Here is a 24,029-nt window from a genome sequence, read left to right as displayed (position 1 = left end):
GATGTACCTGATGGGTCCAAATCAGGAAAATATTGTTAAGAGTGAAGAGAGTGGGTCTAATAATAATCTCATGCATGGCTCTTATACAAATAAACCAGAAGACAAGGTTTGTACACTAAATTGAGAAATCAGTTTCTCCACATGCCCAAATGTTCTATAATGATATTTATGACTACAGGATTGCTTTTAGGAAATCTAGGCATATTGAAATGTTGAGACATTTTCCTTTTTAACTATCCATTACACATCTTGATGAGTTACATCGATGATATTTTCAAAGCCACAGAATGCCAAAATAGTGTGGTATTTTGTCTCATCAGTGTTACAGTGTTACACTTGCCCCAGGTCACCAGAATTGTCAACACTATAGCTTTATTGATAAACTGTAACAGCAAAAACACTGGCAGATATTTATATAAACAGATTTCAAGAAACAACTGAAACAAGTAATTTTAGTGTCTCTGCTGATTCCTACCAAGTTTCACACAAAATATGTCATTGTAGCCTATTTAGAAAGCTAATAATGTTGACACAACAGCTGATTGGTCTCAATTTAGGTGAGGCCATGATGTGATACTTTTGCCCAATCAGGAATCTCGAGTTTAAAAAAGCACTCTTAAGTAGCTCTTCAGAAATGGAGATTGGACTGATATTGATTACTGATTGCAAAAGTTAGTGAAAATCATCATGGAATTCTTCTTGCAAATGAATCAGCAAGTTAGCAACAATTTGTTGTTTGAAATATAATTAAATACTTAAAGAAATATCTTCTGCCATTTTCAAACTGGCATAACCGTGTATCACGTAAAGTTGCACAGTTTTGAAAATAATGGTCTGGGCAGAATGTAACACCATTTGACCAGATGAAAAATCTGCACATTGGCAGAAAGTGCAATCTAGCAATCTATGCAAAATTCCAACATGAATCCATTTTATCTTTCTATGAAAAATATGTCAAGTTTTTGGGTGTTTAGGTATTCCACATTAAATTTAAATATGAGGACCCTAAATGGCACATAACAAATGGCACATTATGACACCTTCCTTGACATTTGCCCCAATTACATCAAAATGGATAGGATTTATCTATACCACAAGTGCAACCACAAAGTTTGGCCATGAACCATATAAACTTGCTTACAGGTCGATGTTTTTAACTGAAGATTCAAGAAGAGTAGAAGTCATCTTATTAAGTGCAATTTTTTAAAATCTAAATCTGTAGGTAATATTGGAACTTCTGGCCATTTGCAGCATGTAAAAATAGTGCAAATTCAATTATTTTTACATTTTTTGTGCCAGTATTCTCATTCAGAAATGTATATTTGGTGCTCACTGCTTTTATCCATTTCATAATGTCGTGCATTACACAATACTTTTATCTAGTTATCTGAATTTTAATAATTTGAAAATGTTACTAGTACAATAAATATTACCAACCATAAAGTGAAGAACCTGTGAATACTGTTTACTAGTAAGTATACTTCTTCCATTTAAGTGTAAGTCTGAGCAACCAACTATTTGAGCTATATTTTGTGTTTTGCATTATAAACACTGTGTTTGATGCAATAAAAGTTTGATTTGATTTATATTTTTGTTTTCCAAAAGCCTGATCTAATTCCCAAGAGATAATTTACAAGTTGTCTATCAGCACACCTGGGCTGACAAGCCCTTGGCTAGTAAAGGCAGCACCCACTTTGTTTTCAGTTTGACAATCCTTTGATCAAGTTGCTAATTTGATACTTATTCTTTCTTGTCCCATGTGACAGTCCTTTTATCAAGCTTCAGATCTGATAATGTTCAGTGCCAAGTAGCAGAGGGTGGATATTTGAACTCTTTAATCTTGCTGCACAACTGACTCTTGTTCAGTTGCATTCCTTTACAGATTTCACAGTCTTGTATTATCGGTGTGTACACTTTCAGATTCCAAGTTCACCCTCACAAAAATACCTACACATGTCAGTAAATGGATCAGATTCAGATATTTGTTACAACCAGATAATGAGGGAGGATTTCAGAACTGTATTTGGTCAATCAGATGATGAATTCTTGTGATTTGTACCAGATGATATTTGACAGTGACTTTGATATGATACTGTGAATCACAAAAGTGTAGACCTGACTTTATTATTTAGATGTGGAATTAACATATTACAGGATACTTGAAAATTCTCATTCTGAGCTACTATTTTGTATACCTATATGTGACCTATAATGGAATTCATGAATCTACAAAATAAATGGATTTAAAATGTCAAGCCTTATAGATTTATATGGATGTTATATAATAAAGATGGAAAAACTATAAGTTGTCAAATTATTTGTGACATTCCACTCAATAATAGAATCATATTTTACACTGGTTTTGTCTTTATTTTTTACATCTATTTGTCCATCCAGCTTGGCTTCTTTATTTTCCCAAAGTGCAACTCTTACTCACTGATGATGAGTCACCCCTTCAGATGGACCTGCAAAATACACCCCAATTTATAGCAGGTTCAAAAAGATATTAGCTTTTTGTAGTCTTTAAGTAGGGGGCAGAACAAAGGTGGGCAAACGTTCCAGTGCAATTGCTGCATACACAAATTTACACCTTGTCGCGGGCCGCATAGTTCATTAAGTTAAATAATTAATATTTGAAATAGCAAAAACAAAAGGTTTTTCTAAATAACATCTAATTAATTTTCAGTTGTTAATATGTTGTTAATATTTGAAAACTTAAACTTAAACTTCAAAAGAAGCACATTTATTTGATAAACAGAGTAACATAAACAGAGTCAGTGCAAATGATGACTTGTTCCTAGGCTGCATGAAAACCCTTGGCGGGCCGCATGAAAGCCCTTGGCGGGCGGGCCGCATGTGCCCCACAGGCTGTAGTTTGCCCACCCCTGGGGTAGAATGTGTTATTGTGCATAAACCATTTCCTTATTTCAGTCAGAGTGACTTTTACCACAAAATGGATTAGGATTTTCGTTACCCCAAGTGTAAGCTTTCCACAAAGTCTGGTAACTGTAAATGACAGAGAACTTGAGTTATTGTGCAAAAATCATTGTCCTTCTTTCAGTCATAGTGAATATGACCTTTGACCTCAAAATTGTTCTTGTCAAATTGTCAAAACTAGACTTTACTTTAAACCATAATATCATAGTCCCCCTTGAACATTATATTCTCGGAAGCCATGATGGTATACTTCATTGTAAAAAATATTGATGTAGACATAGGTAGATTTAAAAGCAAACTGCAATCATCCAAAAACTGGGATCCATAACCATACAGTTTAATAAAAGAATTATTCTACACTGAAGTGCTTTATATTAATTATTCTACACTGAGGTGCTTTATATTAATTATTCTACACTGAGGTGCTTTATAGTAATTATTCTACACTGAAGTGCTTTATAGTAATTATTCTACACTGAAGTGCTTTATAGTAATTATTCTACACTGAAGTGCTTTATAGTAATTATTCTACACTTAAGTTCTTTATAGTAATTATTCTACACTTAAGTACTTTATAGTAATTATTCTACACTGAAGTGCTTTATAGTAATTATTCTACACTGAAGTACTTTATAGTAATTATTCTACACTGAAGTGCTTTATAGTAATTATTCTACACTGAAGTGCTTTATAGTAATTATTCTACACTGAAGTGCTTTATAGTAATTATTCTACACTGAAGTGCTTTATAGTAATTATTCTACACTGAAGTACTTTATAGTAATTATTCTACACTTAAGTACTTTATAGTAATTATTCTACACTGAAGTACTTTATATTAATTATTCTGCACTGAAGCCTGCTTTATAGTAATGTTTAAGCTGTATTAGGTTCATTTGCCAAATCTGCAACAATTTTATGCAGCTCACCATGTTAATTATCTGAGAATTAGTTTTCATGTTTTTCACCTTAATTCACTGAAACATTTGGATTACAACTCAAGTCTCACACAAATTTATTCATTTAACCTTAAAATCATGACTGAATCAAAATTGTAATTCCTTGTAATGACCAAAATTCTTTTCTCAACCATAAAACATGGACAGAAATAAGATTCTTTTTGTTTGCAATTACTGAAAATACATGTTAGTAATGCAAATGGCAAATTTGACCTATTCATCATCTATGGGTATCTAGGGGTATCTATCTAATATTCTATATGTATCTACCTATCTCATAAATCAACAGCTACCGTATTATCCAGCCTATAAGTCGATTTGGAGCATAAGTTGAATTCACTAATTTTGTATATTTTCCATCCTGCGTCCATATATAAGTCTTGCACATACTCACAGAAATTGTCCAATTTTTCCAGAAAGTCTACTGGTAGTTTCTGTGTCATAGTAGTGCATTGTCTTATACTAAGTTCCCTTCTTTGCAATAACCTACAACACCATGAAACACTTCCACTGAAACTTTCAATTCCTTATTCAGTTGCGATTTCTTTTGCCTTGAGTCTGAGTTCAAAAGATTTCATTCCACAACTCCTGTGTTGTGTCAAGACGTATTCTTCTGATTTATCCTCAGTATTAATCCATCTTGCTTTGCAGCCACAATTTGCTTTCTTTATTTTCTTAGTAGCGCCATAATGCAACCTTATCTTTACACCAAGCCCAGCCACATTTTTCACTTGCACCAGATTTCATGTGAGCAGCCATTTCCCACCTTTCTCTTCCATGAACTTTACAACTTACAGCTTAAAAGATGCTGTATAAGACTTGTGTGATTTGACGAGAGGCATTGTGAGATAAGTTGTATGATTTGTATGGGGATATTTATATTAATGATTATGACTGAAAAGATTGATCAAAACATACATAACCCATTAAAAACTCATTAAACTGATTAAAATGTGCCAGTACTATAGCAATGGAAACAATGCCCATGGCTAAATCCATTATTTACATCCAGAGAAGCGAGTGGGCATCATTTTCCCTCTGGTTCCTAATCCACTTGATATTAAAAACAGCAAGCATAATTTATACAAATTAATGATTTAGAACAATGGGGTACCGGCAATACAGTAACTAGTATCGGTAGCCAAAGACAATATCAGGGTTTAAACAATTGTGGCAACTTGCTTTGATTGTTGTTGGAAACCAAAGACCAAGTTATCATTTACTGGTATAATCAAGGACAGACACTAAAATGACAGCTGGTTAAGAATGAATATAGGTGATGTGTCAACATTACAATTTACTTTAAATTGAAATGTGAAACTAAAAATGGATCATTTATGATCTATGAGTTGTCCATCTACATATCTGATTTTAGTTTAGTTTAAACCATATTTATTTGAGAAACTTTGTCAAATACAATTATAAACATATGATTTGGGGGATTCAGAAGAAAGCATAATCGACAGTATTTTAAAAATAATCATAGAACGTTCGAGTTAATATTGATTACAGCCCTTTGTAGGATCAATTAGATCAATGAAAAAGCTATGCCGGCAATTGCTTACGTCTGTCTAACAGTATACTGGAAAATCAAATATCAATGGACCAGTTGCTAAAATGTGATCAGGAAGAATGATGCATGGTTAAAAACAATGAATAAAACAAAATTATTTCATATCTTTTTATAGGAACAAACAATATGCTTTGAATTAGTAGAGTACACTATATTGTATAGACTGTAAGTGTGCTATAAGGCCCCAATGAATTTTTTAGCGGTAATTGTTTTCTTTTATTTCATGTTTGTGAAATAAGAAAATACATGCAGAATGCAAACTAAAAAATGACAAAACTTATAAATATAAATGCAGCCATATTTATTTATAACAATTTATTGACATAGTAATTTAACAAGAATTTGTACTTCTATGTGACCTGTTTTCGATTATGCTGATTATAGAGCAATTTTAGTAGCATACTGGGTACTGTAATCCATATATAAGTCTATGAAATTTCAATGACATAATCCATATATAAGTCTATAAAATTTCAATGACATAATCCATATATAAGTCTATAAAATTTCAATGACATAATCCATATATAAGTCTATAAAATTTCAATGACATAATCCATATATAAGTCTATAAAATTTCAATGACATAATCCATAAATAGGTCGATTTGGAGTATAAGATGAAGACCTGACTTTCAAGTCAAAAAGTATCGACTTATAAGCTGGAAAATATGGTAACTAACTTGCTTAACTATTGGTAACTAAATGGCAACAAATTAATTAATAAGCTAGCACTTAATGACTCAGTTAATGGCTCAGTCAATCCTCCATTAACACATCAGCTAACTTAAACTGAGCATTCTTCATCAAAGTAAACCTCTCCTTCAATAACTCATGCACAACTGGGTCTAAACACAATGACCACAGCATAAGTGAGTGTAAGTTACTGAAGGATTTCTGAAACAAAAAGGAGGGATGAACAACAACAGGAAAAGAGGGGTGCAGGGTAACATAATGAACACTCAAAGAATAATCACACTGGGATTAATTGTCAATAAATAGCTTCTTCTAATAAAGTTCTTCACTTTTCTGTATATATTATCTTTATTTTCAACATCCAATCTCTGAAAGACGGTTGTTGACAAACATCAAACCTGTACCAGTAAAAAAGTATTATGTCACTGCATGCAAATGCAAATAAATTCTGGTACTACTGTAGATTTAGAATAAACCACAAATCTTATTTCAAAAAGGTGTGGCACTTATTTAGAGATACAACAATGTCACAACTTGATTTTAAAAAATATATATATTAGTAAAATACTGATGATGTGATGTCATTCTAAGTTAGAGCAAACTTTCTGCTCACCCTAATGAGCAAGCCTGAGTGCCAATTTAGAAATTTTAATTTCATTATAAACTTTTCATTCATTTCTCCATAATGAATCCTATCTGTGAAGCTAAGCTTTCATGAATGTAATATGCCTTTCACTTATTTCCTTTGCTATCATAGACCACATTTGTAAATATGTATGATAAAGTACTGATTAATGTTTGAGACTTATGTTACCTGTATGTGCAGAATTCTCTTTGTTCATTCATCAACTGAATTGAATAGACTTAACATATCACTGTAACTGCTAGTTCTTACACAGGAAGGATTTAAATTGTTTTACATTTTTTATTCTACCCGAGTTAATACAAATGAGAAAGTAATGCAATAATACAATGACAGGCAACTTTAATTGATTCTAAAAATGCAACAAACACTTCCACAAGTCAAATTTAACAAAATATTTGACTTCCTAATAAAAGCTGCAAATTTCATGATGTTGTTTAAACTCTCTGTGCACTAACTCCCATTTTTGACCAAACAATGATTGACACATCAAGGTCTCACCTACTGACTTTGATCATGATGTTATTTATTTTCAACAAAGACGGAACTATTTTCAGCACTTTCAACAAGATAACATTGGGATCCACACTCGCTTATGCATTATAAGTTGGTCTGTGTGCTATCAATGTGCAAATTAAAAGTATAAAAAGTTTCAAATAAACAACAAAGAAATGAATTTTTTTAAATCAAATTATGAAGAATTATTCTGTCTAACATAAGAATACCGGTATATTAGAAAAATCGGTAAAATGCATTGAATATTTTCTAATTAATAATTAAGTCATGAAAGATTTCTGTGTTTATGCTGTTACTTTAACCTGATTAGTAGGATGTTATCTGCCAGCCCCATAAAGTTACAAGTTGAAAGACAGGTAGCTCATGCTTCATCTCTTGACGCAATCACAACTTAACTATTTTCTGAAGATTTTTTTTTTCTGGATTAGCAAAATATTTGTCTGGATTATTATAAAATTTGTCTGGATTATCAAAAAATATGTCTGGATTATCCAGTTACTTACTCTTCTTAAGCTGCCTTATTCCAGTGTCAACAGATTCCCCATATTTCTTGGCTGTATATTTCTCCCAGTTGAAGCTGTGTGGCCTTTCAAAAGTTGGTTGAGTCACCTGGACCATTGATCCAGGAAACAAAATATTGGATTGGTCCATAAGCATGTTAGGGTGAGTCCAGAATGCTGTTAGATCAGATTTGTTCTGAAAAAGATTTATTGACATAATAAAGTAGGTCTTGATAGAGCCTGAATATCATTAAAACTACTGATCTTGAGTTGCCGTTTGTGATTTTGTTTATACCTGGGCATGTGGTCTAATGTTACTACCAAATTTGTTAAACCTGTTGACATCAAGATAAAAATAAACATGTATGTCTATAGAAGCCCTTGGTAAAAAATTTAACAAATCCTTTGTTTCTTAATTGTTTATTTTAACAAGCTGCCAGTTCTGACCCATACATTATTTGACAATTATATGACATTACCACCGCAATAACAAAAAGGACATTTGTTTGGTCCTGCAAAGTTGACATTTTGTGAGGACTTCAATCACACAAGCACCCATCATCAAAGCAAGCCATCTACAATCTTCAGTAACAAACAATGCACCTTACAGCAAAGAGAGTTAGCACTAAACTTGAATAAAAGCATTGGAATATGATTAAATGTTGCATTTTCCAAAGTGACTGTGACACATTTATTGTGCTGTGAAAGTTTCCTTTTTGCAGGAAAAAGTTCATGCTTAAGATCACTACCAATGGTGGCATAAAATGCATATAAAATTTCTGGTCTTTTGAAACTATAAATATCTGGCTGTCAATCGAAGGTGGGACATCTCACAAGAATGTTCGTGAAATTTTTTATTTTGTTTATGTTTTCATTTTTCTATGAAAAATCTCAACCCCTTGGTGACCTCAGCAATGTAACAGTTGCATCAGGCAGAATAAAATATAGGCCAAATTAAGTACATGTACATGAAGCATGTAAACAAAAACTATACAGCCACATACTACTGGTGGCAATGAATATCATAGTGACTTGTTTGCTGACACTGTGATATTGATCAAACAAGGACCACCATTGTTTTATATACATGTTATTTGTGTTTCTAATGCAAGTGATTAATAAATGAATTTTCAAACATGAGCCTTTCATGTACATGTACAGTACTTATCACATTATTGATTGTACTACACGAATGTAAGTAGTCAATATAAAAATTTATTTCAGACTAGTTTTGTTTTCATGTGATGAAAATTTCCATTGATTTTCTCTCATTGTAAATCATACTCACTGATGACAGGTCACCTGTTACAAATTGCACTTGTATGCAAAATTAGATTTTTTTAAGCCCCCCTGCCAATAGTCTCATTATTCATTATCTTTGTCAAGGGTATGTTGAGATAAATGGTTAGTACTGTAGTGAAAACTCAAATTAGAGACTAAAACTGAGTTTCATGATCTACAGTCCTTACAGTATAAAACTTCACTCATAACTTCAAGTAAATAAATGTTATTCCAGATTTAGAAATCTTACTCAGAACATAGAAATAAAGATATTTTAATTGGTTTGAGTTTGGTCTGGTGCTTTAAAGCATGCAAGACAAGAAGTTTATTTAGCAATCAGGCAATTGGATTAAACTGTCTCGCACAAGGTTACACCACAGTACCTGACCCAGGGTGGTCTGATGGTAGGATTTGATCCTTAATCCTTTCAGTCATGAGTCTGGCATGCTAACCACTGAACCACCATGGCTCCAACCTTTTTAAGAGGTACAAATATTTGCAATGATGTTAAGTTTTATGATGTTCCAGCAATACATGATGCAATACATTTGCCAGCATAAACAAAACTAAAAATGCTTGTTGATGAATCAAAGCTAAGACCCTAAAATGTTTATAACTTGATTCATGATTTTATTCTTAAAGAAAATAAACATTTTTGGACAATGAGTTTGTGCCTCAGCTTTTATTCAAAATATTTCAACAACATGGGGCTTGAGTACATTAGTAATGTGCTCTCTTCGCACCTCTTTGATTCTGCTTTTGATGCTGGATTCTGCCAAAAACAGAGATACAGAATGACCCTCTATGTTCAAAAAATTCCTCCACCCTCAAGACCCTATGTGCCAACACATGCCCTATCAACTGTGTATTGGTTGAACTTACCCCATTAGGTAATCGGTGTTTCAGGTTGTTAAATTTTTTTAAAAAAAAAGCATTTTGTGATGCTTCATCCTTGGGCTGATTCATATTATGTTTAGGGTAATGAAATAGTTTTAACCATCTAGCAATGAATCAACTACCCACAACTATGACAGGACCTGCAATTTTCATGTCAGCAATCCAATTACTGTAGATAACAAAATTGACAACAATGCCAGCAATCTACCAACACAGAAAACAAAACATGTTTAGCCAGTTTTAAATAAAAAGGTTTGTAAAACAAATTCAATAATGATTCATGCCAAACAATCCACACAGATGTGACTGATATGGTCATGCTCTGTTAAGTAACAGCAGGAAAATCTCTCATTATAGCGCTTTTAATTTCTGTTTTTTTCATGGATCTGAGTTTATCATGTTACAGTAAAATTTTATGAATAATGTATTTCATTAAACAGTGGTGACACTATAAGGTGATATCTATAATCTAGCTCAAATGGACAGCACTATAATGAGAGAGTGTTATATAGAGATCATCACATTCCCAATCAGGCTAATTTATTCTTTAATATAATCAATTAAGACAAAAAATTAGTATAGTTGCAAAAATATTCATTTTCCTTTCCCTTCAATATATTTATTTCCTCCATTCCTCCAGTTCAATGATTCAGAATCATTAGAAAGCCAAAGATTGTGTTCTAAAATAAAGTATTCTATTTCCTTTTGTCTATAATTTGATTATTTACATCATGTATGCACTGGCTGTTAAAGTTACCAAGAAGAAATGGTTCTGGCGACTGTTCAATAAGATAGGCAAGACTTGATTGACTGAGGTGCTTGTTGAGAAGTATACTGAGTGAAATGTAAAAATTTTGAATGTGTGATTAGAGCCTGTATTGTATTTTGGAGATTAATCTGGCAATGTAACACTAACAATATCCCCATTGGTTATTATAATTAACTCAAGGTAATACAAATATTCCCATCAGTTAAATCATATAAGCAACTCAAAGTTAATAACAATATCCCCATTGGTTAAATAATGTAATTAACCCAAGGTTGTAAAAATATTTCTGTTAGTTAAATCATGTAATTGATTCATAGTTAATAACAATATTCCCACCAATTAAATCATGTAATTGATACATAGTTAATAACAATATTCCCACCAATTAAATCATGTAATTGATTCATAATTAATAACAATATTCCCACCAATTAAATCAAGTAATTGATTCATAATTGATAACATTATTCCCACCAATTAAATCATGTAATTGATTCATAATTAATAACAATATTCCCACCAATTAAATCATGTAATTAACTCAAAGGCAACATTAATATTTCCATCAGCTGAATTATATAATTAATTTAAATGTAACAAAAATATTTCCGTCAGTTGAATCTATAATTAACTCCAAGGTAATAAAAAAATGAGTTACAGTTGCACCATCAGTACTGAATGATATGTCCAAATGGAAAGTATCCAAATGAATGATGCAACAGTGTCTGTGTAATCTACAGCTCAATAACAGCACTTTGAGTAGCTAGTTTCAACAGAAATAAATGGTAACTTTGTTTAAATTCAGCACAACTCTCACAGATTAAACTTGTAGATCATATGTTAAAGATACTGAATGGTCTTTTTTCTTTGGCTATTATTGTCTGGGTTTTTTTTCTACAAAAATATGAGTATGATTGACTGCTTTTACCAAAAAAATATGAGATCAGTATGACTTGCTGTTCTTTACCACAACAATAATAATAATAATAATAATGACCTTATTTAAAGAGGGTAACACAATTAGCTAAAAACTAATCTACCTTGAGGCCCTCATACAAAGGAATTCATTTATTTAAGCTGCATCTCTGAAGCCACTGGATATATTGGGTTTGGAAGAAGGAAATAGAGTGGGCATTTCTAATCTCAACTGGAATACTATTCCAGAGCAGAGTTCCAGAGTATTGGAAATTTTTTTAAAATAACTCCTTATTTGGTTTGGGAATTTTATACTATTTGGTAGACATGGATCGCAGGTGGGGAGTATTACCAGGTAGCCTATACTGGAATAGTGATTGTAAATATTCAGGAGCACTAATATGAGATCAATATGTCTTGCTGTTCTTTACCAAAACAAATATGAGATCAGTATGACTTGCTGTTCTTTACCACAACAAATATGACATCAGTATGACTTGCTGTTCTTTACTGCAACAAATATGAGATCAGTATGACTTGCTGTTCTTTACCGCAACAAATATGAGATCAGTATGACTTGCTGTTCTTTACTGCTGCAACAAATATGAGATCTGTATGCTGTGTTGTTTTTCACCAAAACTACTATGAGTATGAATGATACTTTATTTATCTAGTATATGCAAAACTTGATGTACATACTGATAGTTTTGTAATGGGCTTTGTCATGATAATGGCCATTAAGGGAGGTATTGTTGGTGTGGCAAGCTGATATGCCGAATTATAAACCTTAGTATAATATTTGTAAAGGGGTGTTATGCATGTACCTTGAAATTGAAAGGCAGACAGGGAATTATGCACGAAGCCTCTTGGGGGCTCTCATTTGATATATTTTAATATCAAATTCATTTTGGCATTTTCCCCAATTTGATACTCATATGCTATACTAATAACATAAAGGCCATGTCCATTAAATACATTTCTTTTATAGTTTTACATAGAAAAAATTAAGAATATTTTATTCATGCTGGGATCAGCCTAGCTCTATTCCACTAATCATACACTCGAATATTTTACTTGAGCTGGGATCAGCCTAGTACAGTCTACTTAAGCTGGGATCAACCTAGAACAAACTTTAATGATGGGATCAGCCTGGCACCAATAATACTTGATCTGGGATTAGCCTGGAAAACAATGTAATGTTGGGATCTGACTACCATAGATTTACTTAAAATGAGATCAGCCCAGAATACACTATGATGCAGGGATCAGCCTAGTGCAAAACCTACTTAAGCTGGGATCAGCCCAGAATACACCTGAATGTTGGGATCAGCCCAGAATACACCTGAATGTTGGGATCAGCCCAGAATATGTTTGAATGCTGGGATAAACCCAGAATACACTTGAATGATGGGATCAGCCCAGAATATGTTTGAATGCTGGGATAAGCCCATAATACACTTAAATGCTGGGATCAGCCTAGCACAGACTTTACTTGAGCTGGGATCAGCCAAGCACCAACTGTACTTGAGCTGGGATCAGCTCAGAATACACTGTAATGCTGGGATCAGCCTAGCACCAAGTGGGAATCATCATAGTGTTGTACATTCAGACTGAGGTAGTTGTAGTCATGTATTTCATTGTCTTGAATATTGGTAATGATGAATAATGGCTAGTTTGTCTCTTAAGAATGAGAGAGAGAGAGAGAATGAATGCATACACTCATATATCCTTTATTTTCTGAACTTGCATGCATTAAATCTTTCCTCATACAATTGTGTATTTTGTTGTGCATACATATGCTGTTTTTCTTTTACAACTAATACAAGTATGATTTGCTGTTGTTTGCAACCAAGTATGTGATCAGCATGCTTAGCTATCTGTTACCAAACTAACATGAGTACGATTTACTGTTTTTTTACCACAACAAATATGAGTATGATTGTTTTCTTAGCATAACAAATACAAGTTAAATTCTGAAACTGGCAAGTTAAGACCATAAATCAGACATCTAATATTTTAAAACTCTGAAAGCAGCAATTTTATTAATACCAACAAAAGGACCTCCTTAAAAAAATATCTAACAAGTATGTTTCCAAAATTGTTCGGCCTACTTGATAAAACTAGGTGAAATGAAAATTGTCTGGATTCCACATGAGTTTTGTCTTGATAACAGGTTGTCTAAATAAACAATAACTTTACAAAAGATAAATATTATGGTATATCTTAGAGATATATCATTAGTCCATATATGAAACAAGATGTAAAAAAATACATTGCCATGGATGAAAATATATAATTTATATTTTCTGATCTCTGTAACATACATCTGAAGAATTTTCTGTGTTGCTCAATTTCAAAGACATTTTTATTCATTAGTTTTTGGTTTTCAATATATTTCCTTTTCCAGAAAGACTTGCAACCAAGAAGATATGGTATAAGTCATCATATAGTTAATGACTTGTAACCCCAATACATCCAGTATGTTTGGGATGGTTGAAATAATGCTGACAACAAGTATCTAACAATGCATTTATTGTCAAGTAATGGTTACACCTGACATGGGCAAACTATGCACCATGGGCCAGATCCAGCCCACAACATGGTTTTGTCTGCTTATTTACATCATAGGGTGTGGCTTTAAAAATCAATTATCTGGCAGGTGCCCTCCAGGAGAAAGTAGCTCAGGCCTCTGCTACACTGTATGATGAATCATAGCAGAGCCCTCCCTCATTATTAACTGAATGGTGATTGCTTTCAACCCATACTGTCATACATTTTCACAGACCAATTAAAGTACAATGGTTTAATTTTAGTCAAGTGGTCTATATTGGTACCATTTTATGACCTGTACTGCATTATAATGAAGAGAGTTTTAATAAGACAGAGTTATATATTAGGGTCAGTAAATATTTCAACTTCCTATAAATTCAGTTCTTTGTGACTATATTTGGGTTTACAGATTGCCAATGTTGTTAACATATTGTTCTTGAATTATTATGTGAATTTAACTTGCTTAAAAATAACCATGAAAATATTATGCTTGAAAAACATATGGTTACCATATTTACCTCATAATATGTGACATCTTAATTCCTGGGACACCAAAAAATAATTTTTGAAGTAATTTTTTTGGTACACTATGTTCTGGGACAAACTGTTTTTGGGTTGTTTAGTCATAAGTTGTGGGACACCTTTTAAATCATTCAAACATTCCATGTCAGAAATTGCACTCAAACTTAAATTTTTGTAAAAAATATTAAACTGTGTGCTTGAGATAAAACTTTTTAATCCACTGCAGCATCACCTCAACCCAACCCTTCTCCTACAGATGTATGATCCATCCTTTCAGTGAATGAATATTTTTAGCTCCCTGTCACTGTGCAAAATTACAATTGGTGGCAACACATCTCCTGCTGCAGAAACTGCAAGGATTAGAGTTAGATTATTTTTATATGCATCAGTAATGCAAATTCTCACACTTTTGGAACCATCGTTATTGACTGTCCATTCAGGAATGAGATCAAGGTACACTGGAGTTTCATCCATGTTAATGATCATACTGTAAGAGAAAACATCTTCCCTTCTGGCCTTCAAGAATTCATGGAATGGTTTTATTTCCTCCAAATCGTCAGGGAGAGGTTGTCAGTGAATGAAGCACTACACTGTGTCACTTTAAAAACTGTTCCATTGTTTCAATTTATTTTGTGTTGATACTTGTAGAAAGGATCCAAAGTTGGCTTCCCAACGTCAGCCAACTTTGTCAATATAAAAACTCTCTTCCAATTTGGCACAGAATCCAAAGTCAGCTTGCTTTGTAACAAAAATAACCTTTGTATTTGATAACATACAAAGTAAGTTCAAACAATTAGTTTATTGTTCACTACTAGGTGTGTTTATTCACTGACTGGGCTTCTACAAATGGGCATTGATGTCTGCAGGGTAAATAGTATGCACAGCATTAATTTGCTTTAATATTTGTTTGTAACCAATGCTAGCAAAATGTCATTTGCACTCACAGTGGATGTATTTTCAAATAATAATTAGTTTACAATTATCATGCATGCAACATCTTCTGATGCATCAGTATCTTTAATACAAGTCAGGCCCTGTTAAAACCTATTGGTGTTTGTGCAATCAATTAATGAAATCTAATGGTATTTGTGCAATCAATTAATGAAACCTAGTGGTGTTTGTGCAATCAATTAATGAAACCTAGTGGTGTCTGTGCAATTAATTAATGATACCTAGAGATATTTGTGCAATCAATTAATGATACCTAGTGGTGTTTGTGTAATCAATTAATGAAATTTAGAGGTATTTGTGCAATCAATTAATTATACCTAGAGGTGTCTGTGCAATCAGTTGATGAAAAATAGTGGTATTTGTCCAATCAATTAATGATACCTAGAGGTGTTTGTGCAATCAATCAATGATACCTAGAGGTGTTTGTGCAATCAATTAATGAAACCTAGTGGTGTTTGTGCAATGAATTAATGAAATCTAATGGTATTTGTGCAATCAATTAATGAAATCTAATGGTATTTGTGCAATCAATTAATTAAATCTGATGGTATTTGTGCAATGAATTAATGAAATCTAATGGTATTTGTGCAATCAATTAATGATACCTAGAGGTAGTTGTGCAATCAATTAATGAAACAAGGAGGTGTTTGTGCAATCAATTAATGATATGTAGTGGTGTTTGTGCAATCAGTTAATGAAACCTAGTGGTGTTTGTGCAATAAGTTAATGAAACCTGGCCATGTTTGTGCAATCAGTTAATGAAACCTAGTGGTGTTTGTGCAATCAATTAATGAAACCAAATGATGTTTGTACAATTAATTTTGTCAAATAGCAGCATTTTAAAAAGGAAATAAAGATATAGTTCTAAGCTTCATAGTGTCTTCCTTCAACACATAATGTCTTACATTTGATTGATTAATTAAAGCAAAATGACTAAATTGTTGATCTTTAGTAATTTCCGATAGTGAGACCATACATATCTTCAGAGTTTGAAATTTTCAGCAATATCACACTGCCTTCATCAGGGACTAATGTTGATCATGTGACCTATAATGCAAATTCGAAAACTCGGAACTCTGAAGATAGTTTTGCTCTTGAGTGTGGGAAATACAAATGACCATGATTTATTCCAAGCAAGAAAGCAACCTTTTTAGTTGATTTAGTTGTGGTCATGGGTTTCATAGCAGTCAATGTTACATCCAGAACAATGTCATGGGTGTTTTAACAAGGGTGAGCTGTAAGTAACAGTCAGTCAGTCAATTTTCAGACAGACATCCTGTAATGTCGGCTTATTTGTGATTAAAACGTTTTGCAACTTACTGACTGGCCCTATTGTTAACATATAATTTGTTGATGAGCAACAGTTGTGCAAATTTAACTCTCACAAAAGCATGAAACTTTATGCTAGCAAAAAGAAATTGCCTGATAATACTACCTGTCATTCTTGTCTTTACTTACATTGTTTCTAACATCTATCTCTGAAGCATCTTTATTTTCAACAGTGTTTATCTTCTTGCAATGCATGTCACGCTTGGCCTTAAAAAGAAAAGAAAAAACATTCAATGGTTTCTAAAATCTTACCAAAATGAAAACAATTAACCAAGTTGTCATAGACAGACCAATGAAAGGATAGGCAGAAGGCATGGACTATAGACTGCCTTTTCTGTGTGAAACTTCGTAATCACAATGAATGTCATTAGTGGTCAACAGTGATTTTGTAATGGAGATTACAAATGCCTGTTGATTTTATTCAAACTCTTTGCATATACAAGTCTTCCTTTTTCATTTAATTGAAAATACACTTACTCAAGTTAATAAATTATAATTGTAACATTTATCATCAGAAACTAATCCATGTTCAAAATAATTTTTCGGCCTTTTATAATATGAAGAGAATACAAATTGTGGCAAAAAGATACACATTTTGTTTCCATCAAAACACATCAAATGTATTATACCAATAAAACAACATACTGGTTTAGAAGACAATCTACAGATCAACATTTTTAAATCTGCTGACTGGTCTAATATCCTGATTCTCTCACAGGTATGTTACAGCTTGAGATTTAAAACATGCTCTCCTATCCAAGTTTTTATGAACATAGCCTAGTGATTCACATGTCAAATAAGTATGCAATCATGTCCAAATTTGCATTAATACAGTCCAGTGATTCACATGTCAAATAAGCATACAATCATGTTCAAGATTGTATGAATACAGCCCAGTGATTCACATGTCAAATAAGCATACAATCATGTCCTAGTTTGCATGAATACAGCCCAGCAATTCACATGTCAAATAAGCACGCAATCATGTCCTAGTTTACATGAATACAGCCAGTGATTCACATGTCAAACAAGCATGCAATCATGTCCTAGTTTACATGAATACAGCCAGTGATTCACATGTCAAATAAGCATACAATCATGTCCTAGTTTGCATGAATACAGCCCAGTGATTCACATGTCAAATAAGCATACAATCATGTCCTAGTTTGCATGAATACAGCCCAGTGATTCACATGTCAAATAAGCATACAATCATGTCCTAGTTTGCATGAATACAGCCCAGTGATTCACATGTCAAATAAGCATACAATCATGTCCTAGTTTACATGTATACAGCCCAGTGATTCACATGTCAAATAAGCATACAATCATGTCCTAGTTTGCATGAATACAGCCCAGTGATTCACATGTCAAATAAGCACACAATCATGTCCTAGTTTGCATGAATACAGCCCAGCAATTCACATGTCAAATAAACATGCAATCATGTCCTAGTTTACATGAATACAGCCCAGCGATTCACATGTCAAATAAGCATACAATCATGTTCTAGGTTGTATGAATACAGCCAGTGATTCACATGACAAATAAGCATGCAATCATGTTCTAGGTTGTATGAATACAGCCAGTGATTCACATGACAAATAAGCATGCAATCATGTTCTAGGTTGTATGAATACAGCCCAGTCATTCAGATGTCAAATAAGTATGCAATCATGTTCTAGGTTGCATTAATACAGCCAGTGATTCACATGTCAAATAAGTGCACTCATGTTCAAGATTGTATGAATACAGCCCAGTGATTCACATGTCAAATAAAAAGCAAACCTGTTAAAAGTAGTCCTAATTGTCATTATGATGGTCAGTTTACCATTGCATATAACTGCTGTATATATTCAATTATAAGATGAGTACAACTACAAAATACATGGATGCAGATTTTCCAGTGCATAATGTCCTGTCAGATCTTGGTCTATATAGTTTGTTAGGAGTAATCAGTAGACCCTGACCTACTGGTGCATTATGTGACATCAGATCAGGGTCTAAGATGTCTTGCAATTTAGACTGACTTACAAGCAAGTACATGTTGGACCTTTTATGGAGTGCAGTTGTATAAACAAATCTGACCATATAGCATACAAAAATCTGTGGCCATGTACCAAACACAAGTACTAAGCTTAAACCAGTAGTACTAACAAAGATGCATCCAATGAACATAAAATTTAATGACTCTAAGATTACAGTCACCAAGAAATACCATTAAAGGACAAGATTTACACCGAAAAATAGAAATTAAATTACAAGATTTAATTACAGTCTCGAAGTGCAAAATAGAGGCCACAGAGACCTATTATTGTTATAGGGCTGTAATATCTAAAGTGATGCATTAATGAAACAAAATCCTTTGGCAGCAAAATGCTTATAGTGAACTTTAACTTTTGCAGCAAACTGAAATTTTAATTTTTAAATTTGCTGCCAGCTTCTGAAAAAGTATCCAACCTTGGATGCTTCCTTACCTGTAATCCCAAAAGCCAGATCATCATTGATTCATGGTTTTCTGCGGTAAAAAAATGCTCTTTCCCAAGAACACTGAGAAGTAAAAATAATGGCATCTATTAAGAATATTTAAATATATAAATAAAATGAAACTTGTCTATAAAGGTCAATCATGGGACCACAATCTTGTCCCTCACAGACAGGTTGCCTCCAATTACACGAATTTGATTTCTAAGTAAAATTAAGAAAAGGAATTCATTTAAGAATTGAATTTCATATTTTCTATGATTCATGAAGTCATGAAGCTTGAGAATTGATTACACACTGTATGAATGTTTGTAGCAAATGGCTTTTAAAGCACTGTGTAATATTTCCAAGTTTTGTAAATTCTGTAGAATATGAACACAGTTTCATTCTGTTAATTACAAATAGTTCATAATGATAAAAACAAAATTCAAGAAATAAATAACAGAACTATATTATAACCATTATTTGCATTGCCAAATAATAACCAGACATGAAGACATATGAAACAGTTTATTTTCAGTGTTATGAACCAATAAGTTCTAGTTTTCTGCATCACATGATGTGATTTTGACCACTCTAAAAACTTGTTACAAAGGCTTGGTAAACATTTGTAATTATAATCCATAAATTTAAAAATGAAACATAACTGGCTTGGACACTACAAGTGTACACCTATAGAAAGAATTTTCACCTGGACCTGTGGATGGGTAGATACTGACTAAGAAATAATATGATTTACTATTTGCCTTAGATTTGATTTGAACAGTCATCCCTCACAGCAAGCGCAATTCCTGTCATCTGAAGTTTCATACTCATCTGATGTTCGAACAAAGCAACAGCGCTTCCTTTTGATGGTGTTCAAGTAACAAAGCAAGCTAGCACTCACTACTTTCCTGTTGATGGTGTTTAAGTAACAAAGCAAGCTAGCACAATCTACTTTCCTTTTTTTCCATTCACATTTAATACAATACAGTGTTTGATCTTTCAACAGTTTCAGCAGTTGTAAAATAACAATTTAAAAATGAATTTTCAGTTTACCACACAATATATAATTATATTCAAAAGTATGAAGATTCAATAAAATACAAAATCTACACTTATGGTTTGGTTCATTTTTTTACAGCACTAAAACATTGGTTATTTAGTTGTTGTTGTTTATTGGTTTAATGCCATGGGTCAGGGCAAGATAGGCCATAAAAGGCAGACAATATAACTGGTGGAGGAAGAACTTGGGAAAACCTGATAAAAACCACCAACCCAGGGAAAGCTACTGGTAAGGTCCTCACATTCCCACACTGGCATATCCCAAGACTTGAACCGATGGGGCAGAGGTGAAATGGCATTGATTAATAAAGGTGAGCATTATGGACCACTCAGCCACCCATAGCCCCCTGGTTATTGGTTATTTAGTGTTAAAACAACTATATTAAAATGCCATGCCCAAAGATACACCACAGTAACTAACCAGACTAATCCAATTGGAGAATTCAAACCTGTACATTTTTCGGCTGCAGGTCCTTGATACTAGAAACTAATTCATTTAAACTCCTGACCCCTTTATTGCAATCCTATTCTACATCCCTTATACAGCATGATAAGGAGTAATACATTTTTATTTTACTAAAATTTTTGAAACATAATTTGACTGATTCGAAAGAATTATCCAACCTCCAAGGCAAATAACCTTAAGTTACAATCCAACCTCCAAGGGAAATAACTTTATGTTACAATCCATCCTCCAAGGGAAATAACATTAAATTACAATCCAACCTCCAAGGGAAATAACCTTAAGTTACAATCCATCCTCCAAGGTAAATAACCTTAAGTCACCATCCATCCTCCAAGGGAAATAAACTTAAGCTATAATCCATCCTCCAAGGGAAATAACCTTAAGTTACAAAGTATCTGACTCAATCTACAAGCTTTCAAAAAGGAAAGTAAAACAAGCTTCAGAACTAAAAGTTTAAATAAGCAAACAGTACAAAGTAAGCATAACACAAAAGAAGTTATTTAACAATAATTATATTTGTAGATATGGCCTATTGTAAATACTCGCTTACAATACTCCACCTGCCAATGGCACAGACCTAGATCTTCCATCACATATTGCACCAGCAGATCTGTACCTATGGTTAGGAATAATCATTAGGAAAAACAATACAGACCTTGATCTACTGGCACATTATGGTATTGTTTCAAAGCTGGCCAGTGTAGAACAGAAAGAAGAATTCCAGTTATCTCCCTTATTTCGGCACAACCATTAAAAAAAGTTTCGACCGTTAATTTAGATAACCTAATTCAAATCCCAATTAATTCGTCAACCTTTGTGTCAACTATCCAAGAAATACCTCTGCGCATTGCATTATTCAATGCCCAGTCAGTAGGACCACCAGAAAAGTGCACAGAAATAGTAAATTTTATCAATGACCAAAATGTTGACATATTTTTCTTGACAGAAACATGGCTAAAAACATCAGGCGATGAGCCCAAGTGTGCGGATCTAACACCCACTGGTTACTCCATCAAGTCATTCCCCCGTAATTCTCATGGAGATGGAATTGCTGTCATCACAAAGAACTAAATGATAAAACGTCTTAACTACACCACAACATTCAATTTCTACCACACGTCGTTGGAACTAGTCCAAACCACACTCACACTGGAGCAAAGGTCAGTCCATTTTTTTCTGCCTATACCACCCTCCTCCTAGTAGAAAAAACAAGCTGGCTGACTCTCTCTTTTTTGGAGCAGTTTCCGAATCTCCTGGACTATGGAAATTCGATAGGTGGCAACCCGTATATTCTTGGAGATTTCAACTTTCACTTTGACTGTCCCAGAAACTCAAATACATCAAAACTCATAGATTCCATTAATGTTTTCAACCTCAAACAGTCAGTTAACCAACCCACCCATAAACATGGTCACATTTTAGACTGGATTCTTCATAGACCTGATGATAACATTCTATGGTCCTCCCTGGTATCCCATGACCTTGCATCAGATCACCTCTGCATTATATGCCATCTTGACGTATCAATCCCTAACCCTCCACCTTTATCTGCTATTAAGAGAAACCTCCGTATGATAAATAGAACCAAACTAATGCACGACATCCAAGCTAACCTAACAACTTGCTTACCTCCTACCGCAGAACAACTCGATAACTGTCTGCGTTCATTACTTGACAAACATGCCTCAGCTACCAAGTGCAGAATATCAATTCAAAAGTGTTCTTCATGGTATAGCAGTGTTAGGGACCAGCTTCGCACTGCTAAAACAGACTGCCGTAAAGCTGAGAGGCTCTGGCTTTCCACCAGACTCACTATTCATAAGCAAATCTATGAAGTCGCTAAGAAGAATGTCACAAATATAGTCCATGCAGCGAAATCAGCCCACTACACTGCAAAGATCATGGAAAGTTCCAGCTGCAAAGAGCTCTTAGAGATTACTAACAAGCTAATGTCAAGGAACAAATCAACACCACTTCCAACTACCTTCTCTCCAGTCGCCCTTCCAGACATGTTTGCAAATTTCTTCTGTGACAAAGTACAAACCATTAGAGATAAGCTTGACACCATAATTTCAATTGACTCGTCATCACCATACAGTTGGGATACAGAATTTGAGCGGCAACCATTAGCAGTATTTGAACCTGTCTCTATGGATTTCGTACGTACAATCGTGATGAAGAGTGCACCAAAGTCATGTGAACTTGATCCAATTCCAACATCACTGCTGCTTGAGTGCTAAGATCCAGTATTGCCTTCACTAACTGATCTTATTAATACCTCTCTCTCATCTGGGGAATTCCCATCATTTTTCAAAACTGCCATTGTAAAGCCTCTGCTGAAGAAACCAACACCAGACCATAACGATTTAAAAAACTACCGCCCAGTTTCTAATCTCCCATTCATTTCAAAAATCTTAGAAAAGGTTGTTCTATCCCAGCTTGTATCTCATCTAAATTCAAACAGTCTTTTTAGCAATGTACAATCTGCATATCGCCCTTGCCACAGTACTGAAACTACTTTTCTAAAAGTAGTTAATGACATTCTCTCTGCGTTGGATAGCGGAAAGATTACAGTACTCACCCTCCTTGATTTGTCTGCAGCATTTGACACAATAGACCATGATATATTACTTCACCGTCTCCAGCATGTATTTGGCATTCATGATACAGCCTTACTGTGGTTCAAGTCCTAATTGGTCAACAGGACACAAATTGTATCTGCAAATGGAATACACTCCAGCCCAGTTGATCTATGTCGTGGTGTTCCACAGGGGTCTGTTCTTAGATCTGTTCTCTTCATTCTGTACACTCAGCCGCTCTCAAGTGTGTCACCAATTGTACGCTAATGACACCCAAATGTTCTTTGACCTGTTCTCTGCTGCATATCTTGAGCTGAGACGCATCAGCTCAATTCGCAAATATCTTCCAGTTGATGCCACTTTAAATACTTGTGTGTTCATTAGTACTTTCAAGACTGGACTATTGGAACTCAATTATG

General features: G+C 33.7%; 1 protein-coding gene across 3 annotated transcripts in view; it reads right to left on the bottom strand.

Annotated features, from left to right (window-relative positions):
- The window catches only part of LOC149778279 (uncharacterized), a 333,696-nt gene that overhangs the window by 203,586 nt on the left and 106,081 nt on the right, over window positions 1–24,029 (bottom strand). For all 3 annotated transcript variants that reach the window (XM_089939080.1, XM_089939082.1, XM_089939081.1), the window contains exons 4-6: window positions 19,515–19,587; window positions 17,167–17,244; window positions 7,827–8,019 (exon numbers count right to left, since the gene is read on the bottom strand). In XM_089939080.1, the coding sequence (XP_089795206.1) occupies window positions 7,827–8,019; window positions 17,167–17,244; window positions 19,515–19,587 (344 nt within the window). The remainder of the gene's footprint in view (window positions 1–7,826; window positions 8,020–17,166; window positions 17,245–19,514; window positions 19,588–24,029) is intronic.

Source organism: Sinohyriopsis cumingii, chromosome 17 (genome assembly GCF_028554795.1).
Source record: "Sinohyriopsis cumingii isolate HCF-2022 chromosome 17, ASM2855479v2, whole genome shotgun sequence".
NCBI lineage: Eukaryota > Metazoa > Mollusca > Bivalvia > Unionida > Unionidae > Sinohyriopsis > Sinohyriopsis cumingii.
This window is presented reverse-complemented; position numbering and strand designations above follow the sequence as displayed.